Source organism: Xiphophorus couchianus, chromosome 13 (genome assembly GCF_001444195.1).
Source record: "Xiphophorus couchianus chromosome 13, X_couchianus-1.0, whole genome shotgun sequence".
Lineage (NCBI taxonomy): Eukaryota > Metazoa > Chordata > Actinopteri > Cyprinodontiformes > Poeciliidae > Xiphophorus > Xiphophorus couchianus.
In genome coordinates, this window is record NC_040240.1 from 9,329,173 (window position 1) to 9,351,024 (window position 21,852).

Below are 21,852 nucleotides of genomic sequence, written 5' to 3' on the forward strand. Positions count from 1 at the left end.
GAATTTAAAAAAAACAAAAAACATTGACGTTATGTTTTATGTTTTTGAAATAGCTTTCACCATTTAAATTCAATCCAGTTCGGTTTATTTATACAGCATCAAATCGCAGCAAATGTCATCACAAGTTACTTTGTGAAAAGCAACCACATAATTCAGTCCCATTATGCAAAGCCCATTACATTTATTGGCTTCCTTTAGGTGAGAAACACAACTGTAATCCAGCTGTAAAATTTATAGGATGTAAGACAGTACACACAGTTAGTCACAGAAATAGTTCATTCAGTTTCTTTCTCTAGAAGAGTGAAGCAGTTAAAGAAAGAACGCCAGGATCCAGTGCATCATCTCTAGAATGAGAACATGAACTTAACAGCAACACTTCAGATGTTGTTCTAGAAAAGTATGACAACAATACAGAATGCCAGCCAAGGGGGAAAAAAAACAGAAAATAAAGTTATTAGGAGAAACAATGTCAGATAATAAAAAAATTGAGAGTAGTAGGAAAGTGTAGTAGAGTTAGGAGAAGTATGTCCTCCACCAGCCTAAGCCTATGACAGCAGAAACACAGAGAAAGCTCAGGATAATTTAACCCACTTGCCTGCACATATGCTGAGAGCTGGTTCCACTTGAGAGGATCCTGATCAGTTAAAGATCTGTCTCTCATTATACTTTTAGACCATTAAACCTTCAGTATGAGAGGGAAGTGCTCTGTTGGGAACAGATGGATAGTCAGATTTCTGATGTATGTAGCATCTTGGATCAGGCAGAGACTTTTTGACAATAAAGAATTATATAAAAAATATAAATAACCCAGCATTAGATTAGTTTTTCTACATCATTCTTGGACAGGATAGGTTTATTTTGGAAGTATTTTGGATCTGAAATTAGAACTAAATTTCTATTATAAAATTTTAATGACACATCCTCATCAAATATGAGACCAAGGGTTTTTTTTCTGCTTTATTACCAAAGAACAATATAATTCCGCCCTGTGTAAGTGACAGACTAAATAGTTTCTTTTTCAAAGATCAAGATCCTAAGATGACAACTTCTATCCAGTCCGAATTTAAAAGCACAAAATGTAAAATCATCCAGATTTTTATCTTTTCAAAAACAGATAAAAGTCTGCCTCTAGTGTCTAGACTAACTGACTTGAGTCATCTGGATTAACAGACAGCATAATAAGCACAGCAGTGTAAATTTATCCCATAGATAGATAGAAAGATACAGTAGATACATTTTTCCCCTATGTGTAGGAAAGTTGAATTTATACATTAAAATCCCAAATCAAGCTTTTTTCCAGCCCAAACATGCGGTAGGCTCACTCCCCTTGATTGGGTGGTTGTGTAACGCCTCCTTTACAAATACAATGATTCTTGTGATGCATTCATACTTGTATAAACACCGGCTGTGTAAGATGTTGCTAAGCAACCTAAAAATAATCTTAAGGGGATAGATGGGAGAAAACAGCAAATCACCACAGAGCTTTCGCTGCGAAAGCCAACGATTTAGTATCAAATAAGAATTTATCAAACAGAAGATGTTTATCACTGCTTTCAAAGAGCAGTCTTAGAGGTGACTGACAACAGGGGAGCATGTGGGGTAAATTAAGGGTCCCAAAGCACATTAGGAAACCATGACTGGGATCCAGCACGGCCCAAAACACGACCATCTGTCTGCTAAGGCGGCTGCTGCAGGAGGCTGGGACAGATTGAAGCAGACTTTCAAAACAACCTTTTGCCCTCAGCTGTGCTCAGGGGGTCAAGCTGTGCGGAGGTGTTGGAGACTGGCTGGCTCTGCCTTCAAATGACCTTTTGTGAATTTGGAGGAAAAACTCAGTGCATTTAAAAGTGAGGGTGTGTCTCACGAGATGTGCTTTATACAACAGAGTAGAACGAGCAGGCATAATGCAACAGCAGCTCAAACTGAAACTCTTCCTAAGGGTCTTTTAAGTAAAGGCGTGGCGTTTCTTTTTGCTATGCACAACACGTTGTTAGTCCACTACTAACGCGACAACCATCTATTTCCATCCAGATGTTCAGCCAATAAGAAGCGGCGCTGATTCCAGCGAAGGAAGGAGGCGGAGGGAGGAATGCTGCAGGATGCACATTATCATGGCTGTCAAACCTCAGTGACCACAGGATTAAAAAAAACAAAAAAAACAAGCATATCTTTCCATGCGAGGTTGACGTGGAGGACTGACACCATGCTCGCTGCAGCTGCCACGGTGTTGCTCGGAACGGGTAGGTATCGATTTAACCCGACAATCATGTGTCGTTCACGTTTCGTCGTCGATGCTAGTTAGCTGGCTAGTTAGCCCGCTCCCGTTTTAGCTGCTTCGGTCATTTTTTCCAAAAAGGCTGACTGAGGAGGAGACGTGGAAAAATGGCTACCAGCTGACAGCTAGACCGTTAAAGCAGGGCTCTTATGCATCACAACACAAACAGAACCAGAAAATATTAAGTAATATGCAGGACATTTTTTATGAAGTCGATAATAATGCTGTTACATCGTTTCAGTTGCTTAACCAATAATTCTAAATGTACATGTTTTTGATTAATAGTAGTTGAGCTCCTCGAGTTATACTTACAGGTAAATTATCAGACGAGAGTTATTTAGTTTCTCTATTAAAATATGAAACTCACATGACGTATATTGACACATTCGTTTTTTATTTTGGCTTACGGCTCATTAACACCGAATATTGGGTAGAATATTGGCAAACAAAAATGGCTTTTCTTATGGCCATTGAAGTTCTACGAAATCACGGGGAAAGTTGCTTGACACCGTCCACAAGCCATAAAAGGTAATTGCTAATGGTGGCTGCTCACAGAGTGCTTAGCATTTTGATGGAAAGTTAAGTGGAAGGAACAAATATGTTGGATACAGGTGTTTAAACAAGAATAATCAAAGTCTTGAGAGGAAGGTGAGAGACAAAAGACAGGCAATATAAAGCCAATATAATACCATGTGTATATTGAATCCATATATGAGGTTAATGTCTTATGCTGAAATTAAATTAGAACCAGTATTTTCTGAGATGCACCTGGCTTAAAATTAGTCATGATCGCTTGTACTTTTTATACTGGTACTGCTTAGGTAAATACAAAGATTTTCCAGTATCACAATTTTGACAGGAAAAAAGAAACAGGCACAATAAAGAAATATGTAAACATATACAGTACAGATCAAAAGTTTGGACACACCTTTCTAATTCAATGGGTTTTCTTTATTTTCATGACTATTTATAAGGCAAGAAATCCCACTTATTAACCTGACAGGGCACACCTATGAAGTGAAAACCATTTCAGGTGACTACCTCTTGAAGCTCATCAAGAAAATGCAGAGTGTGTGCAAAGCAGTAATCACAGCAAAAGGTTGCTACTTTGAAGAAACTAGAATATAATGGGTATTTTCAGTTGTTTTACACTTTTTTGTTTAGTACATATTTCCACATGTGTTATTCATAGTTTTGATGCCTTCAGTGTGAATCTACAATGTCAATAGTCATGAAAATAAAGAAAACTCATTTAATTAAAAGGTGTGTCCAAACTTTTGGTCTGTACTGTATATTGACTGGCACTGATTAGTTGAATCATATGGTTTAAATATGTGTCCAAGAGGTGAAAGTTTCTTGTTCAAAGTTGCAAAATGCATATAAAGGTGCTAAAATGTGCAATTTTGAATGGAAAAGTGAGTGGTTTCCCACCACCTTTGACCTCAAAATTCAATATGGGTGCTTATACTTAACGAAAGCGACATAAGAAACGTTTTTCTTTCTGATTGTCTGTGCTCCAGTAGGTCTTTCACACACATTTTGTGAGTATGTTACAGTTCTAAGTACAAAATGCAGGTAAATCCATTGTTATTAACTTGTATTGCTAATAGAAGTTAGCCTGGTGAGCGTCTGTTCCCCTTTTACTTCCGTCCAGTCGTATAATATAGAAACCAATACATAAAAAGTTAATCAATTCTTGCAAAAGCAGTGAGATCTCAGATCAAAACCACAGTGGATAAACATAAAGGAAAATTTAATGTAAAGGCTGTCAAGCAGAAGGTCTCATTAAAAGATGATTACTTGTTGCGATAGTCTAAGGCACAGATTGTAAACATTGGCTGTGTCTGTGTTGACTTATAATAGTGCTGTAACAATAAAACCATTGTTCTACATGAAAACAGTGTTCAGATGCAAACTGCAGCAATTTAATAGCTTCGTGCTGCTTTTCTGGAGGGACTTTTTCATTTTGTGCGCGATTTACATTATAAGTACAGAAAAACGTAAATGTATCCGCAGTTAAGCCGGGCTCATTCCATCCATAACTTAAGCAGGGGAAACAATAACAAAACACTAAATTTAGGATTTCTTGCGAAACTGCTTTTTCTTCTTGTATCTTACAAGCTGTTATGTGTAGGTGGGAGGAACATTATTCCAGAATCTGCTGAGAAAAGCCCCTTTGTTTTATACGTGCTTCTATTTTATTGATCCAGTAGCTTACATTGTGCATGCCCAAGAAGTGACACTCAGAGAGTTTCATGAAGGAAATGTCCATTCGGAGCAGGCCGCGGCTTTGCTGCAAAGACGAACCTTGTACAAAGACGGTGAGTGGGTTTGTGCGGTGGTGCACTTCACTTGAGCCGCTGTCTCATCCCTCCCTGTCATAACACAGTGACAAGTTCAGCCGGCTCCCCTAATAGCTGCATCATTGTTTTTACCTTCCTGCTTCTTCTTACACGCAACCTTTGTTCTTTTTAAATGTTGTCCTTGCTAGAAATTTCATTCTAATTGTGATTAAAAATATACCTACATTTACTCGTTGCTTTAAATAATCTAAAACGAATAATTTTAGAAAAAAATCTGCTTTTACCTTCTTTTTTTTTTAGCGTTCTAGAGGACTGGTCTTTTTGCTTCGTGTCCACTGTTGTCCACAGCCCTGTCCTTCTGCTTGTTGCGAAAGCAGCAAGTTTCACTTCCATGGGTGACTTCAGAATAACAAGTTCAAACTGGTCGTCAGGGGCATGCCAGGGCGTCAGTCGCAAACAGTGGCAATCCTTGTTGGTTCTGCTTTCTTGCTAAGCACCAAAGAAGCACATGAACTCCTCCTGATTCGGAAGACGTGTGCATATGAGGCTCATTTCAGCAGGACAGAAGGACAGGCACGCTTTTCCTTTCCTCTACCTCAGCCCTCAGCTAGTTAGAGAGCTCTGCTGGCTAAAACCGTCATGGAAGCTCAGAGTTCCTGAGAGGCATGCTATGAGCTGGTGCAAGGTTGGCTAAGAAATGCATTAAATCTGGTTACCTATTTCCACCACTCTCGAGGTCTGTAAGTGATCTACCAGGTTATATTACTGTCAAATACGCCTTTTTTTTTTAACCTTCTGTTCACATTTTTTGAACATTTTTCATTATTATTTTTGGGGACAGAGTTTTTTGGAATCTGTGCCGTATTAAAAGTAATGTCCAACTTGTTCTTTCTCTCATTTTTTTTCTTCCCAGAATTGAAGCCAGCAGGTACAGATTTCAGTGTACAGTTTAGCATTAACTTTAATTGGTGATGTATTATACACCTGGGTGACGCGCTGAGATTCATCATCTCGAGAACGCTTGGCAGGCTCACCCCGGCCACAAATAAGCAGATTGAGCGCTATAAGCAGATCCCCAGTGAGGCTAAAGTCACTGATCTTTATTTATGCTGGCTTAAGAAAGGAGGTGAAACACAATCCAAAGGAGACAATGCGTTCGACTCATTACCATTGGTTTGGTAGGAGTGTATTTTCTCCTTAGTCATTCCTGTATAGTGAAAGATTTATGTTTGGTTATCTTTTAATCCTATTGAGAGGTGATATGGGTTTGCTAAATTTTCACTTATGTTCTCTGCCTTTCACAAATGTTTACACCACATCCATCCAGCCTCCAGGAGCATAGCCAGTACTCTTTCCGGAGTGTTGGAAAGAGGTTCTTTGTATGTTGGGAGAGTTGCCGTGGCCCACATGGTCAGGTAATAGAAATAAATCGCGCCCATTCATACTGGATTCTTACTTAGGAACCGGTCTGATGAAATTAAATGAGGTTTTGTTTTTGGTCTTCAGCTAACCCAGATCCTGCTGGCCTGGGCGCAATAGCTGCAGCCAGATGAGCTATTGTGTGGATTAGTCATGCTCAGGTGATTGCTTCAAAAGAGATGTGGTGGACAGAACCTCAGGTTTAGATTTAGAGGCCGCTAAACGCTATTGATTGTATCAAGCTGTGACTGTGCCCCTCGGGACCCCAGACATATGGCTGGGTCAGCGTCTGTGTTGCTGTGATTTTGAATTGTAAATGTCCCATTCTGTGTGCATCAATGTTTTCTTTTTCTTTTTTTGGCTCAGTACTATTTTCATAGAGACAGATCAAAATGGACAGCGGCCTTCTAAGTCAGTGGGATACCTGGTAAAAATGAATTTTGATAAAATCCTTTTAAAAAAGGAATTAAAAAAAGCTGAGTACATTTACTAATTGAGGGGACGGGGGGATATCCCACGTCAACAAATAATTGCTTTTACAAATTAGCAGTGCCTGAATTACTCAGAGTAATTCTGTAACAATTCACACAAATGATGCTGTGGGTCTTATTTGGCTTCCAGCCTCTATGGGACTGTAGGGGGATTATGAACAGTTTAAAAAAAAAATATATATATAATATTTAATATATTCTGCCAGGAAATTGAAAACATGTCATGTTTGGCTGTTTCAGCAGAATAATGACCAAAAACTAAATAATTATGGCTAACTCAAAAGAAATAATTCACCAGACACTGAATCAACATTCATCACCACCTTCAGTCTAAAAAGCTAAAGGTGTGAGCTGAAGAAAAAAATCAACTAAAAATGAGAAAATTTTTCATTGTGAGATGAGGCTGTTGCAATAAGAAATACATTTGTGTAAAGATTTTAACACATCATTAGCATTATGATACTTGTTAAGAGTATCATAAAGGTTACCCTGTTTGCTTGCTTTTTGTGTGTGAAAATTAATTCCTAATCAAAAAGCAGCATCTCGGTTCAAAGGCAGAACAATGACTGTTGCTACCAGGGCCGTGCAGAGACCTATGGAGGGGCAGAGGCTCAAATTTAAAAAAGGGGCACATTGAACAAAAACTCCATACTACAACATAGCAACAACCCATATTAATCAAGAATCTAATTGGATCCTACTATATCATTGCCATCATGTGGGGAAATGCAAAGCAAATATAGTCTATATTTTCCCCAACACGTATAAAGTTTCTGTTTCTGCTGCTGACAGTCCTGGAGGGCTGAGCTGATCTGAGACTGTAGCTGTTAAACAGATCAGAGGAGAGAAGGTCTCTGGTTATAAAGTTATGAAATAAGTAAAATTGCTGCCATTTTACTAATTAAGCCCTAATAATATCTATTTAACTTCTAGAACAACCTGGCTGCAGACTGATTTATAGATCCAAAAAGCTCAAAGGGGTTAACTCTATATAATAGTTTGATGTTAGAAGCTCTGAGACCTAGAATTATAAGACTGAGATATCAAGGCAAAGAAAACTCAATAGCTGCTGGTAGGGGCCATTCACGGGCCTCCAAACATTCAGGGGCCTCCAGACACTCAGGGGTCTCCAGACATTCAGGGGCCTCCAGACACTCAGGGGCCCCTAGAAATGGTTTAATTGTAACACAGACCATAGATCTAAACCTGTCGCATCATTTATAGAGAATGATGCTACAGGTGCTAAATGGGATTATTATAACAGAAAAACTGTTGAAGAGGAGTAAAAGCTTTTGAATAAAGGAAAAAGTCCACCTAAACAGTATTAGAAATTGCTAAAGAACAGTGGTTCATAACCTAAACCGTAGGGTCACTGCAGTTTATTAGGTAAAATTATACAAAAGGCTAAAAGTAGCTAAAATACTAATGGTTGCATCTAGGCTTCCACTTGCATGTAGAGTTACAGTAATATATTCTATGCAATGTAAAAAAAACTCATGTAAAACCTAGAATTAGAAAAAGACAGAACCGTTCCCCTATTCCCTCTGATAAAAACAGTGGGTGAATGAAATCCATACCTTTTATGGTTCCTGAGATATCAACATTTATTTGGAGGCATTGTTTAGCACGGTGACTACAAAAAACATGCCACATGCAGCACGAAAAAACCAATATCAAAAGCTCAAATTATTCCCAGGTGTTAAACAGTAAAAAAGCTGTTAGACTGCCCAACTTCAAAATGGCCGCTGCCTTGTTTCCTCCATGACAACCCTGAAACTGTCATGGAGTGACAGTTTCATTGATTGATTGCCACTGCAATCAATCAATGATTGATTGCCATTGATGGGCAGGACCTAAAACATCCACTGTGAAACACAACGGACATTTTATATTGTAATTCTCAATTCTGCCACAGGATGGAGCGGTTTCCCCCCCAGGGCGAAAAATTAATAAAAAGCTGAATATTATAAAATGTATGAAGGTTATGAATACCAAGAGATGTAGCTGGGATTAGGAGAGCAAGCTGAATAATATAAAAGTTGAATGGTGAAAATAGCGCAAAGTATGCAGGAGAAGAAGCGCGGCGAAATTTACGGAGCAACCAGAAAAGTGGAACTTAATATAAAAAAAAAATGTGTAGGGAGGTAAAGTGGAGGGACCAATGGTTCCCTGGCTCCCCCTGTTCCGGCGAAGCTGCGCAGGTCACTTCCAGTTCAGACTTGTGGGAAAAATGTATATAGTGCCCACAGATTCTCTTTTTTTTTCATAGCGCATGCTCACTGTGTGCTATTATTACTCCTAGCAACGGTTGTCATGCTGATGACATCATTGTTAGCAGCATGACTTCAAATTATGTCTGTCATGAGGCCCCTTCTAAGGATGCCTCTGTGATGTCATAAAGTCCATATCATGACCAACTGATCAGTTAATTCTCTGGTCAGTCAAAACAAAATTCATTTGGACATTTTGGACCGATAAAGATGGCTGACCAAAGCTCAGAGAGTGACGTTTTCGTGAGACCCAAGGTCTCCTTTTGGAATAAAGTTAAGAAGACTTGCTCCAATAAAGTTCATCCTGGCCATACAACGCCAGATTACCAAAAGAGAAAATTCCTTAGTGAACTTCTGTGGCAAATCATTGAGAAAGTAGCAGATGGTCCAACAATGCATCTTGTCAGAGAAACGTTTTGCGAACAACATCGCAAACTTTTGCTTTTAGTTTATAGAAGAACAGGAAAAGTAAATGTGGATGTTCTTTCAGAAGTGTCAGAGGAACTAAGTGAGAGAATTTTCCAGAGCATTGCGAGAGATGCATTCCACTTCGCTTCTGAACTCAATTTGATTGCGCTTCTTGATTACCCAGAAGGACACGAATTTATTGTGGAAAAATTCAAACGCCACCTGGAGAATCCTGTTCCTCCAAAGAAAATGTTTGCATCTACAAAACAAAAGATCAGAAAGACATTTTTTCCTAATGAGGACTTGTATTCTGCTGAAAATTGCCTGAGTGAGGATTATAGTCAGGCAGGCATGGATCCTGAACGATTTTTGAGGGACGCGAACGAGATGGGTTTCAAACGGGGAACCGAAGATGAAAGGAGACATATGGTGTATTTAATTCTTTGGCGATTGATTTATAAGACGAGTTACAGATCTACTTATGGGGCTTACAAAAAGAAGCACACCGAGCCTGTCCACAGAAGGCTTGCCCCTAGACTCTGGGAAGAAGTAAAGGATATAGATTTTGTCTTTTTTGATGACATGGAAAGAAAAATCTGCAGAGACATCATTCAACTTCTCAGCGGCAATGACGATGTGGTTAAAGAACTGCTGTTCAAGATGATCAAAAGTGACAACCCGATAGTTATTTACAAACTTATACAGTGTTTTAGAAGCACCCTGGCCACTCCTAGAAAAATTCATTTTCAGAAAGACTATCTCAGAAAGGCTTGGAAATGGATTCAACATGCTGTCTGCTGTGGAGACGATTCGGACATTGTTCAAACTCAAGAACCCTTTTACAGTGGACCAGACGTAGAGAAAACCTCAGAGTCAGGACCGGCCTCTGAGTCTGTACCGACCTCAGAGTCAGGACCGGCATCAGAGTCAGGACCGGCATCAGAGTCAGGACCAACCTCAGAATCAGGACCGGCCTCAGAGTCAGGACCAACCTCAGAGTCAGGACCGGCCTCAGAGTCAGGACCAACCTCAGAGTCAGGACCGGCCTCAGAGTCAGGACCGGCCTCAGAGTCAGGACCGGCCTCTGAGTCAGGACCGGCCTCTGAGTCAGGACCGGCCTCAGAGTCAAGACCGACCTCAGAGTCAGGGCCGACCTCAGAGTCAGGACCGGCCTCAGAGTCAGGACCGGCCTCAGAGTCAGGACCTGCCTCAGAGTCACTACCGACCTCTGAGTCAGGACCGAGCTCAGAGTCAGGACCGAGCTCAGAGTCAGGACCGGCCTCAGAGTCAGGACCTGCCTCTGAGTCTGTACCGACCTCAGAGTCTGTACCGGCCTCAGAGTCAGGACCGATCTCAGAGTCAGGAACGATCTCAGAGTCAGGACCGGCCTCAGAGTCAGGACCGGCCTCAGAGTCAGGACCTGCCTCAGAGTCACTACCGACCTCTGAGTCAGGACCGAGCTCTGAGTCAGGACCGAGCTCTGAGTCAGGACCGGCCTCAGAGTCAGGACCGACCTCCGAGTCAGGACCGACCTCCGAGTCAGGACCGGCCTCAGAGTCAGGACCGGCCTCAGAGTCAGGACTGGCCTCAGAGTCAGGGCCGACTTCTGAGTCAGGACCAACCGCCGAGTCTGGACCTGCCTCTGACTCGTGACTGTCCTCTGAGTCGGGACCTGTATCTGAGTCCCTCTGTGTCAGGAACACATCTGACAAGGACCCGACAGAGACACAGGTGACACTAAATACACCAGAGTTAATCAGGGAACGAGACACACCTGGGAACAATCAAATTGAGGACAGGACAGCACAGCCACTCAAAGACACAGAAACACAACATAAACACACAAAGAACTCAAATCACAACAGTACCACCCCCTTCAAGGGTGGCTACCAGACGCCCAAAACAAATCTGAATCGAAAAGCACAACAATGGTGGGAGGAGGGGCGCTGGATGGGGGGGGCAGAATCCAAAAATCAACACAAAACGACCCACCAGAGTGGGCGGAGGCAAGAGTCCAAACACAAAACCAGAAAGCAACCCAACAGTGTGGGCGGAGATGCAGGAGGAGGGCCGTCGTAGGAGGTCCGGCGGCTCTGAAGGCGGGACCCACGGAGGAGATCCAGCGGCCGTTCGCTGCGCTGAGGCCGGTCGCTTGGAGGCAGTGGAGAGGAGTCCCTGGTGCCACCCGGAGGCGATGGCGAGGAGTCTCTGGTGCCGCCCAGAGGTGGCGAGGATTCCCTGGTGCCGCCCGGAGGCAGCGGAGAGGAGTCTCTGGTTTCCGCCTGGAGACGGCAAGGAGTCTCTGGTGCTGCCCCGATGCGGCAGCCAGCGAGGAGTCTCTGGTGCCGCCGGGAGACGGCGGCGATTAGTCTCTGGTGCTGCCCGGAGGCGGTGGTGAGGAATCTCTGGTGCCGCTAGGAGGTGGCGGCGAGGAGTCTGGTGCCGGACGGAGGCGGCGGAGAGGAGTCTCTGGTGCCGGACGGAGGCGGCGGAGAGGAGTCTCTGGTGCCGGACGGAGGCGGCGGAGAGGAGTCTCTGGTGCTGCCCGGAGGTGGTGAGGAGTCCCTGGTGCCGCCCGGAGGCAGCGGAGAGGAGTCTCTGGTTTCCGCCTGGAGGCGGCGGCGAGGAGTCTGTGGTGCCGCCCAGAGGTGGCGAGGAGTCCCTAGTGCCGCCGGGAGATGGCGGCGATTAGTCTCTGATGCCGCCCGGAGGCGGTGGCGAGGAGTCTCTGGTGCCGCCCAGAGGTGGCAAGGAGTCCCTAGTGCTGCCCGGAGGCGGCGGCGAGGAGTCCCTGGTACCGCCCGGAGGCAGCGGAGAGGAGTCTCTGGTTTCCGCCTGGAGGCGGCAAGGAGTCTCTGGTGCCGCCAGGAGACGGCGGCGATTAGTCTCTGGTGCTGCCCGGAGGCGGCGGCGAGGAATCTCTGGTGCCGCTGGGAGGTGGCGGCGAGGAGTCTGGTGCCGGACAGAGGCGGCGGAGAGGAGTCTCTGGTGCCGCCCGGAGGCAGGGACTAGGGAGGAGCAACCACAGGCGAGGATTCGGGAGGAGCTCTAGGGGAAGACTCAGAGGGATCACTGGGACTTCTAGGGGATGACGAGGGAACACGGGGACCACGAGGGGGAAGAAACTCTTTAGAAACACTGAGAACACTAGAAGGAGATGAGGCAACACTGGGGGGAAACTAAGAATCACTAGAATGCGACGAAGGAACACTGGGAGCACTAGGGGACTCGGAGGAAGCCCTAGGAGACGACAAAGGAACACAGGGACCACTAGGGGACGAGGGAACACTAGGTGGCGACAAAGGGTCACTAGGGAGCGACAAAGGGTCACTAGGGGCACTAGGAAGCTCGAAGAGGATCCAAAGGATTGTTTCCTCTGATCTATCCATCTATATAGATATATAGATATCTACAGATGTGTAGATATCTGTAGATATCTATCTATCTATCTATCTATCTATCTATCTATCTATCTATCTAGATATATGGTGAACAATTTACATAAATTGTAAATTGTTCTTATAAGCCATACATATATAAATAAATAAATATATATATATATATAAGTCTATATAAATCTACCTATCTAGATAGATAGATTTATATATTCATATATATATATATAAATCTATGTATCTAGATAGATAGATTTATATATATATATATATATATATATATATATATATATATACGTATGTATGGCTTTTAAGAACAATTTATGTAAATTGTTCACCATATATCTAGATAGATAGATAGATAGATAGAGATCTATAGATCTGTCTATCTAGCTATAGATAGATACATAGATTTATATATATTGTATATATGTATATATAAATCTATATCAATCTATCTAGATAGATAGATATAGATTTATCAATCTAGATCTATCTATCTAGATAGATTGATATAGATTTATATATATATATTTATTTCCAGCCCAGATCCTGTCAGCAGCGACTTTAACCTGCCTGGTAGAAACGTTAAGGAGAAGCAGAGCGAACAGTCAGTAGGTGGTACCACAGCTTTGAGCTGTGTTGCGACTCGCGGTGACAGTAGGTACCGTGTCTTATATCAGGATGTCTGATATAAAGACAGATATTCTTTATATCTGTCGGTGGACCGACTCAAGCTGCCTGTAGCGAACCGGTCTTCTAGCAGAATAATGAAGTTAAAGTCAGAAGTTTCTCTGCAGCTGAAACATTTCTGTGTTTAGGGGTGAGGTGAGGGTTGTCCCGCTATTGCAAGGACAATTATCAAAATATAAATAGAAACAGTTTTTCTAACGTCAGCATCAGACCTACGTTTTTACTCACAAACCAGTGTATGAAAAAATATTCTTGCCCATAATTTGATAGTTAGAGGACACAGATCCGCCCTCCTCCTCCTCACCATGGACCCGGAGTCGGAACAACATGGAGGCTCTGAGAGTCATTATTAGACTGAGGGCAGCCAGACTAGTTTATTTTTACTAAATTATTATATTTAGCTAAATATTATTGCTGAGGGGCACAAACAGGCCATCTGACATACAGATTAAAAATAAAAAATTTTAAAAAAATATTTTTTGAAAAAACCCCCCAAAACTCAAAAAGGGCACTAGGGCATCAAGGATAAAAAGGGCAGGCCCTAAACCTCCCTTTGCCCCCCTCCCTCTACACGTGCCTGGTTGCTACACTGATCACTTCAAAATGCAAGTTGTGGTTTGAATCTACAAAAGGATTTCTTAAATAAGAGCCTAAAAAAATTTAAATATGCAGCATTTCGCCAGTGGGAATAATAAGGAGCTTTTTTCCAGCTGTGTAGTGCATCTTGAATTTGTCTGTCTGGAAGCTAGAGAAGCTCAAATCTGGTTTGTGGCCCCTAACCTTCACTTTACAACACATTTCTCCGGTCCCCCAGCTCCTTCCTCATCCTCCTCCTCTTCTTAGCTCTCCACTCAGTCTCCCATGGTGATTAAAAATTGAGTTTCCACTTGCTGTGGTACAGAGGAGAAGAAAAAAAAGTGAGATTATGAAAATTATGCGGCAAAAGGTTAAAAGGTTGAGCCAAAAGGAAGGCTGCTGAGGAGAAAAACAACAATTAGCATACTCAGAAATCCTTCAAATGCAATACTTTTTTTTAATGTGCTGACTAATAAGTAGTTTTTTTTTAAGTTTTGTGGGTCTAATCTCAAAGCATAAAATGATCCAGTGCATTCTGGATGGATTCTTATTGCTTCTTTTTAGTAGTTTTCTTCACTTACTTTCCTTCTCTATGAATTCCCTAGTATGCATGCAGAGAAGAAGCGTTAACAAGATGCTTGGCTAAGAGGAACTAACCTCCATGTTCTTTGAAATGTGTTTTTCAGTCGTCACCATCTTGTCAAGATCCCACGCAGACCGTAATGTCTATCCATCAGCTGGAGTGTTGTTTGTCCACGTGCTGGAGAGAGAGCACTTCAAAGGAGAGTTTCCTCCTTACCCCAAATCAGGTACAACACAAACATTCACAAACTAGAGATGCACCAAAAATATCAGCCAGTGATGAGAATCTGTTGATTTTCATCTTGATCGGAACAAACGGTTGTGAACACAGTAATCAGACAGCACACTGATAGAGAAAAAAGACGGGGAAATATGATGCAGAAGCACCTAAGGTTGGGAATTGAACCCCAAACTGTGTAGAGCACTAATAACCCAGCTATAACCCAAATTCCCAATCAATGAACACAGCAGCAACACTCTTTGATGTAGATGCTGTTACTAAGCGAAGAAGACTCAAGGTTTGCCATTTTATCTGCATCATATTTTACCAAAACTAAAATATGAGCTCCTTATTTTGTGGTTGCTTTAATATATTAGCGAAACCTTGTTTTGTAGCGACTACTTGCTCAGACAAACGTGATTCCAACAACCGCTAATGACAGATGGCGTCGAAAAGAGAATCACGAGTACTGTTTTTATTTCTTTTTGTATTCCAATTGGTACAACAGCTGATTACAGCTAAAATGTTTGGGTTTTTATCTGTGCGTCCAGTTTCACTAGAGAGGGATTCTCTGCTGGCTTCAGCCACATGTCTGCTATTCGTCTGGTCGGTCTAAATGCTCATTATGGAATTGGCTCTGACCCAAAGCAAATCCCAGCAGCAGCAGTCATCATTAAACAGACTTCTTCCCAGGTGATGCCAGCAATGATCCGATCACCTTCAACACCAACCTGAAGGGCTTCCCCGACAGACCCGGCTGGCTGCGCTACATCCAGAGGACTCCTCACGGCGACGGCGTGCTCTATGGTTCCCCCACTGCAGAGCACGTTGGCAAGCCTACTGTGATAGAGGTGAGCGACTCAGAGTTCCTCTAATACTACGCGTGCCGTTTTCAGACCTGAATTCTTTTATGTGTTTTCTGATCTGTCTGTCGGCCCATAAGCTAACGTTGAATTTCCATTCCCTAGCGTGTCGAGCACGGCTCATGTACGTCTCTATACGGCGCCTTACATCCTGCATCGAGCTCAGCTCCGTCCTGGGAGCTCCAGCCATCTAAGCTACACTGATCTGGGCTTAAACTTTCACCTCTGTGTTGCAGATTACCGCCTATAACAGACGCACGTTTGAGACGGCGCGGCACAACCTGGTCATCAACATCATGGCAACAGAAGGTAAGAGGCGCCACTATGAATGATTAGAGCTAGTAGAGGTGAAACTTAAAAGTTTTGCTAATGAATTAATTTGGTATTTACAGCACATTTGGCACATTTGGTATTATAAAACAGGATGAAAAAGAAGGCCTTTGAATATTTTCATTGCCTACAGATATCAAATCTCTCGTTAAAGAATAGGAATCTTATTTTATTTTTTGTTTTAATAATCGGAGAGCAAAAGGTGCTTCTGAGAGGATTTTTTTCCTTCTTTTCAGAATTTGAACCATAAAAAGCTAAATCTATGCCACTCGAGAAGTTCTGTGTAGAACATATTTATAGACAAAGAAGGTTGTTTTTTTTTTATCTTAGATGCAAAATGTGTGTATATTTTTGAACAGTTTTGGCTTAATTACTTTTCTGAGGTTGTTGTTCCTTCAACAAATGGCTGTTTTTCGAGTCTGTATATTCCAGCTAATGATTAAATGATTACTGGTTGGCGATTATTTCAATCGATCAATCGTGATTTATTGTTTCAGTTCTCTTGGTCTGACAGTTACATTTCTGGGACTAACTGTTCTGTTATTGCTTATTGTCCAGAAACTTGTTTTACTTATGCAGGTAGTACAACATATTTTTCTGCTCTGCTGGATCTTCTAATTCGCCTGAAATGATGCAATAACTTCCTGTAATGATGCTTGTCCCATTTATTTTAGTAGTAGTTTTAATAGGAAATACAAATGACTTGCAAAGATCATTTTATAACTGAATGGTTTTCAATCCAAAGGTCTACAAAAGTGATGCTATTTGCTTCTTACTGTGCAGCTCATTATGCAAAGGAATAATAACGTTCGGTTTCAAGCGAAATGCGGTGCATTGGAAGGCAGCAGATGCTCCTCTGGGAGCACATCTGTGTGTTTCCCGGCTTGTTGCCCGGCCGCGGCGCATGCATTAAATTGTAAACCAATGAAGGGGGTTACATTCAGCAGCTGTTTGCTGCCTTGGTGTGACATCACTCTTTGTGCAGCGTGATGTCATCTGGCATCTGGCGCCAGAAGGAGTCCAAAACCTGAAAACTCACCAGGAGCTCCAGGGTCTAATCTGCATCGCCGGCGTTTCATTTTGCCCGCCTCTTGCTTGTCCTCCTCCCTGTGTTTGTGTTCAGAGTTCCCGCTGCCTTACCAGGCTGAGTTTTACATCAAAAACATGAACGTGGAGGAGATGCTGGCCAGCGAGGTGCTGGGAGACTTTCTGGGCGCCGTGAAGAACGTGTGGCAGCCCGAGCGGCTCAACGCTATCAACATCACGTCGGCGCTGGACCGCGGCGGCCGGGTGCCCCTGCCTATCAACAACCTAAAAGAAGGGTGAGGATCTGGACTTGGATTTGCATCATTAACTTTGAGATGCGCTCCATGTCTACGAGGTTTAATTCTTCAGAAGATACTTTTCCCCAGCAGCCTCTTATCCTGTCTAAGCCAACAAATTCTCAGCCCACTCGCTCCTCTTTGACATTTTATTTAATTGGGGCTTTGAGGATCGCTCAGTTCCCTGTGAATCAGATAAAAACACCTCACCATCTGCACTGTCAAGACACTCAGCTTGTTAAGTTGGGAGGGAAGCCCACATGACCTGCTGTGAGCTGTACATCAAAGATTGATGCTAATGTGTCGGAAGATGAAAGCATGTAGGAGAAAACTCAGAGGAGCAGGAGTGCTTTATTACAAGCCTCCTTATAAACATAGAAAATAAGTCTTGTCTTCTCGTTTCTTCCCTTCTCCTTTCTTCTCTCCTCCCCTCCTCAGTGTGTATGTGATGGTCGGCGCTGACGTTCCCTTCTCGTCGTGCCTGCGGGAGGTGGAGAACCCACATAACCAGCTGCGCTGTAGCCAGGAGATGGAGCCTGTCATCAGCTGTGACAAGAAATTCAGAGCTCAGTTTCACATCGACTGGTGTAAGATCTCCCTGGTGAGGACACCCCGGCGTTAATCTGCCATGACACCAAAATGCCACCTAACAAAACGATAACAGGCTGCAAAATATCCTACTAAATATTTTTGGCTTAGTTTCTAGTGCAAATATGTTATTACACTTGAAATAAGACAAAACTAACTTACAAGTAATTTTTCAGCAGGATATAGGACTTAATGTTTTAAGTCAATGATTACTTAATATTGATAAAAAGTACTAATTATAAATGGAACAAGGCATTTTCCCCTATTATAAATAAACAAGTACTTTTTCATCAATATTAAGGAATTAATGACTTACAACAAGCTCTTATTTCTTGCTTAAAAGTTATTTGTAAGTTTGTTTTATTGTTGTTTAAAATATAAAAAGATATTTTTACTAGAAACTAGATCAAAAATACTTGGCAGGATGTTGTGTTTTTGCAGTGTTTTGCCACTTGCCACATCTTTGGTAAGAATGTGTTACCAAAGATGTCTGGACTGGTTGTTTGTCATGTTTAATTTTTTTTCCCCCACTGAATATATACACTCAAATTAAAAAGTTTGACTTTTCAAAATGCTGTTTGAATAACAGAAAAATATGTGTTCAGACATTCCAGTATCTGTGGAAACCGCTGTAATTCTTCACATCAGCCACACTGTATCAACTAAAACTTACCGCTGAGTTTCTGTTCTAGGTCGATATCAACAAAGTGGTTCCAGTGTACGTTTCCCGCCCAGATCCGGGCACAGGAATCCTGCCCGAGTTCGGAGAGTACAACCCCCCGTCGGAGTCTCTGAGGAGCCCAGACTACTTCTTCGACTTCCTGGTGACGCTGGCCGTTCCATCCGCCGTGGCCCTCGTCCTCTTCTTCATCCTCGGCTACACTATGTGCTGCAGGCGGGAGGGGGTGTAAGTGTGCACGGCCTTGCATTTGTTTTTGCACTAATACCGTCCCAAAGACGTCCAACAAAAAGTCGCGATCGGGTTTCTGAAAAATCCTAGAGTCAAATGAGAAATGGGAATGAAGGGTCCAGATAGGGGCAGGTTGATTAGACAAAAATCAAATCTTGACTGAAAGCTGCAGCTTGTCATTACCATCTGATATTGTGATTCATTTATATTATGTTTCTCATTACTTTATGTGATTTTTGTTGTTGTTGCTTCTCAATCCATTAAAAGTCATTTATTCGTGTTGTTCCATCATTTACAGGCTGGAAGAGAAGCGCCCCCTTTGTCCACTCAGTGTTCCACTCCATTTCCACTTCCACTCTGACTTAATGCAACACTTCATTCACTTGTGTCTAGATGTTGCTTCAACTATTAATATTAGTATTTAATTCATCCATTTTGTTTTGTTTCTAGGGAAAAAAGAAACATGCAAACACCAGCGTAAGTGTTTTACCTCTCCTGTGTTTTTTTTTCCTTTATGTTTTTGGGCTGTTTCTGTTCCCTCTCTTTAGTTATTGTTTTATTTCTGTTGTCACTTATGGCTGTTCATTTCCATTCATATGCTCATCTGTGTGTTGCCATCCATTCATTTAATGGGCTGCTGAAAATTAATGACCCGCTGTAGGGAGTTAGGGGTAATAAGACTTCAATAATTCAACATGAGTAATTTTGTCAAACAAAATAAAATCCTCCTCTGCATTCTCCAGATTAGGGTGGGGGTTCTGTTTATTTTGTGCATGAACACAAATGAAGTGCAGGATGAGAAAACTTTCACAATGCCATACATAAAGTAACACACTGCAACAAATATTCACCGCTTCTCTGTTCTCCAGCATCCAGCTGGTTCACCACAGCTCCATCCAGAAGTCCACCAAGGAGCTGCGGGGGATGTCCAAGAACCGTGAGATCTCCTGGCCTCTGTCCACCCTGCCCGTCTTCAACCCGGTCAGCGGGGAGGTGGTGCCCCCCATTCACCCCGACAACTACGAGACCACCAGCATGCCTCTCATGCAGACACAGGCGTGAGTGAAGGGATGTGCTTGTAGTCTTGCTTGTTCGGTCACTACACAGACGTCAAGTTTATAGGAGTCATACATATTTTTACATGCTTAGATGTATTGTTGGGCAATTTTATGCAATTGTGAAGCACAAAGTCCTTTTCTTTCCAATTCATAATTATGCACTACTTAAATTTGTCTTTGTAATCTTACAAAAAGAGAAAAGGCTGTGATGCATTTTGTAGACAATAGTATAAAGTGTGAAAAAAAAACAAAAAAACATAATTACCGGAAAAAATTGCATGATTTACCCTATTGTCTGTTTTTGTCTTCAGAAATCTGCAGAATCAGATTACAATACCACAGCAGAGGCCATCAGGTTAGTATGCTCATAGGCGTCATAAAATGCTGTCTGTTACTCAGACAGACATAACAGCAAACTACACACGGCTCATTCTGCGTGCAACTGCATGTTTGTTGTGCTGTTTGAGCTTCCCTAATCACACCATGTCAAAACTCGTCAACCTTATTTGAAAATGTAACAGAAGTGACAACACTCTACCAGAAACTTTACAAATAACTAATGTCCCAAATTGAGGGTTTTACCAAACATCTCTAGCAAAAGTGGCACTTTTTGAATGTACTTATATCGAGTAAGACATCAAATGTTTAAGGTGTAAAAAGTAGCTAAAAATAAAATGAGGAAAACTGAAACAGTAAAAGATTTTTCTGAATTCTGACTAGACAAATCTAAGCATTCAAATTTAATCTTACACACACACTGCCACAGTGTTTCTCTTTAGCAGCAAATAAAAGCCACTTCATTTGATTTCCTTAAGATTATTTAAATAATCACGTTATATCTGCTTCCTAGATACGTCTGGGTCAGTGGATGTACTTAGAATATTTCCTAAACAAAGAAACAAAACGCATTTTGGAGAAGAATCCTGTTTGTCACCCTTATGATGACGGTGTGTGAGCGCCCTCTAGTGAGCATGACAATCAGCTGCATGATGCACTAACCAACTGCTCTCTGTTTACTGCTAACAAAGGAGATAATTATGTCATGTCAACATTTCGAAGACTGGAGGTAGGTGCAATTATGTTGAGATGATTGTGTCATTTTAATAGTTTTCCTTGGATTGTACAGGATTTTTTTTCCACCTAGTTATGGGCCAGTATGAAATTGTCATGGTATGATAACCTGATATATCACCGGTAAGATTTTGCACAAAATGTACCAAATTTTATAGTCGTAGATAGTTTACCTATAATGCAGAATTGAGCTGTTCTTCTCTTTAGAGAAGTGGAACAGTATGCTTTTAATTAAGAGAAAATTTATACTTTTTCTGACATTTCACTGAAAGGATTTAAAATTACAGAAATGTGAATTTTAGCATTTTTAAAAACTGTTTAACCTGGGCCATACTGTGATAACCCACTCATACATAATCTGATTGATCTCTTAAGAGTGCAGCAGGATGTAACAACATTTTTCTGATATCTATCCCAGGTAAATGGTATCCCTGAGGAAAGGAAGGTGGCTGAAGCCCTTAACCTATGACCAGAACCGCCAGTGTAGGAACTGCCTTCAATCTGTCTGGTTTTTTTTGTGTGTGTTTTCTAACATTTGTGCCAAACTAGGGCTGCATGATATTAACAAGTCATGTATCTGCCATATTATTGCCGAATACTGCAACAATGATGTCAGTGGCGGTTAATGCATCTCTTTTTCCACTCATGATGCTTCCAACTGTGTAACCTTTAGCATCTTAGGCACGAGCCTCTATGTCAGGTGTCGATGTCTACTTCAGCGACACTCCATCCAACAGATGAGTGGGTTACTGGCATGCAAAGTGTTAATTCATGACACATGGGCATTGTGAGAACATCGCACACAATATTTGAACTATTTTGCATTCCCGGTCATCAACCTGCATGTCTCACATGGAAGGTTTCAGTCACATATCATTCCTGGTTGGTGAGAATCTGTAACAGAGGAGTAGCAGATCCATAAGATGTGTATATGTTAAACATGGACCTCAGAGAAAAAGAAGTTTGTAATGTGTCAATTTTATGTAATGTATAAGTTGGTAATAAATTCTTTATAAAATATTTTATGGTTTTGACCAATACACATGTCCAAAAAAAAAGAAAAACAAACCCCAAAACA

At 41.9% G+C, this 21,852-nt stretch overlaps 2 protein-coding genes across 5 annotated transcripts in view; one reads left to right on the forward strand and one right to left on the reverse strand.

Annotated features, from left to right (window-relative positions):
• Positions 1–5,384, reverse strand: part of ppp1r9a (protein phosphatase 1, regulatory subunit 9A) — a 51,109-nt gene extending 45,725 nt beyond the window's left edge. The window contains exon 1 of the mRNA XM_028036607.1: positions 4,863–5,384. The gene's annotated coding sequence lies outside the window, so the exon portion shown is untranslated. The remainder of the gene's footprint in view (positions 1–4,862) is intronic.
• sgce (sarcoglycan, epsilon) lies at positions 1,939–21,794 on the forward strand. 4 transcript variants are annotated; one of them, XM_028036615.1, is made up of 13 exons: positions 1,940–2,240; positions 4,486–4,596; positions 14,517–14,639; positions 15,326–15,483; positions 15,732–15,804; positions 16,949–17,147; positions 17,586–17,748; positions 18,428–18,642; positions 19,096–19,122; positions 19,515–19,703; positions 20,015–20,058; positions 20,732–20,769; positions 21,193–21,794. In XM_028036615.1, exons 1-13 carry the CDS (start codon positions 2,090–2,092, stop codon positions 21,241–21,243), a joined length of 1,542 nt encoding a protein of 513 aa, XP_027892416.1. In that variant the 5' UTR covers positions 1,940–2,089; the 3' UTR covers positions 21,244–21,794. The 4 variants fall into 4 exon arrangements, with proteins under 4 accessions (XP_027892417.1, XP_027892416.1, XP_027892418.1 ...); XM_028036616.1 differs by lacking the exon at positions 19,096–19,122 and having other exon boundaries at positions 1,939–2,240; XM_028036617.1 differs by lacking the exon at positions 20,732–20,769 and having other exon boundaries at positions 1,943–2,240.
• The last annotated feature ends 58 nt before the right edge of the window (positions 21,795–21,852 follow it).

Coding starts and splice junctions, on each gene's coding strand:
- sgce (XM_028036615.1), top strand. CDS start 2,090: ATGCTGCAGGATGCACATTATCATGGCTGTCAAACCTCAGTGACCACA. Junction 17,749..18,427: donor ACTGGTGTAAGATCTCCCTG/GTGAGGACACCC, acceptor TTTCTGTTCTAG/GTCGATATCAACAAAGTGGT. Junction 19,704..20,014: donor CCTCTCATGCAGACACAGGC/GTGAGTGAAGGG, acceptor TTTTGTCTTCAG/AAATCTGCAGAATCAGATTA.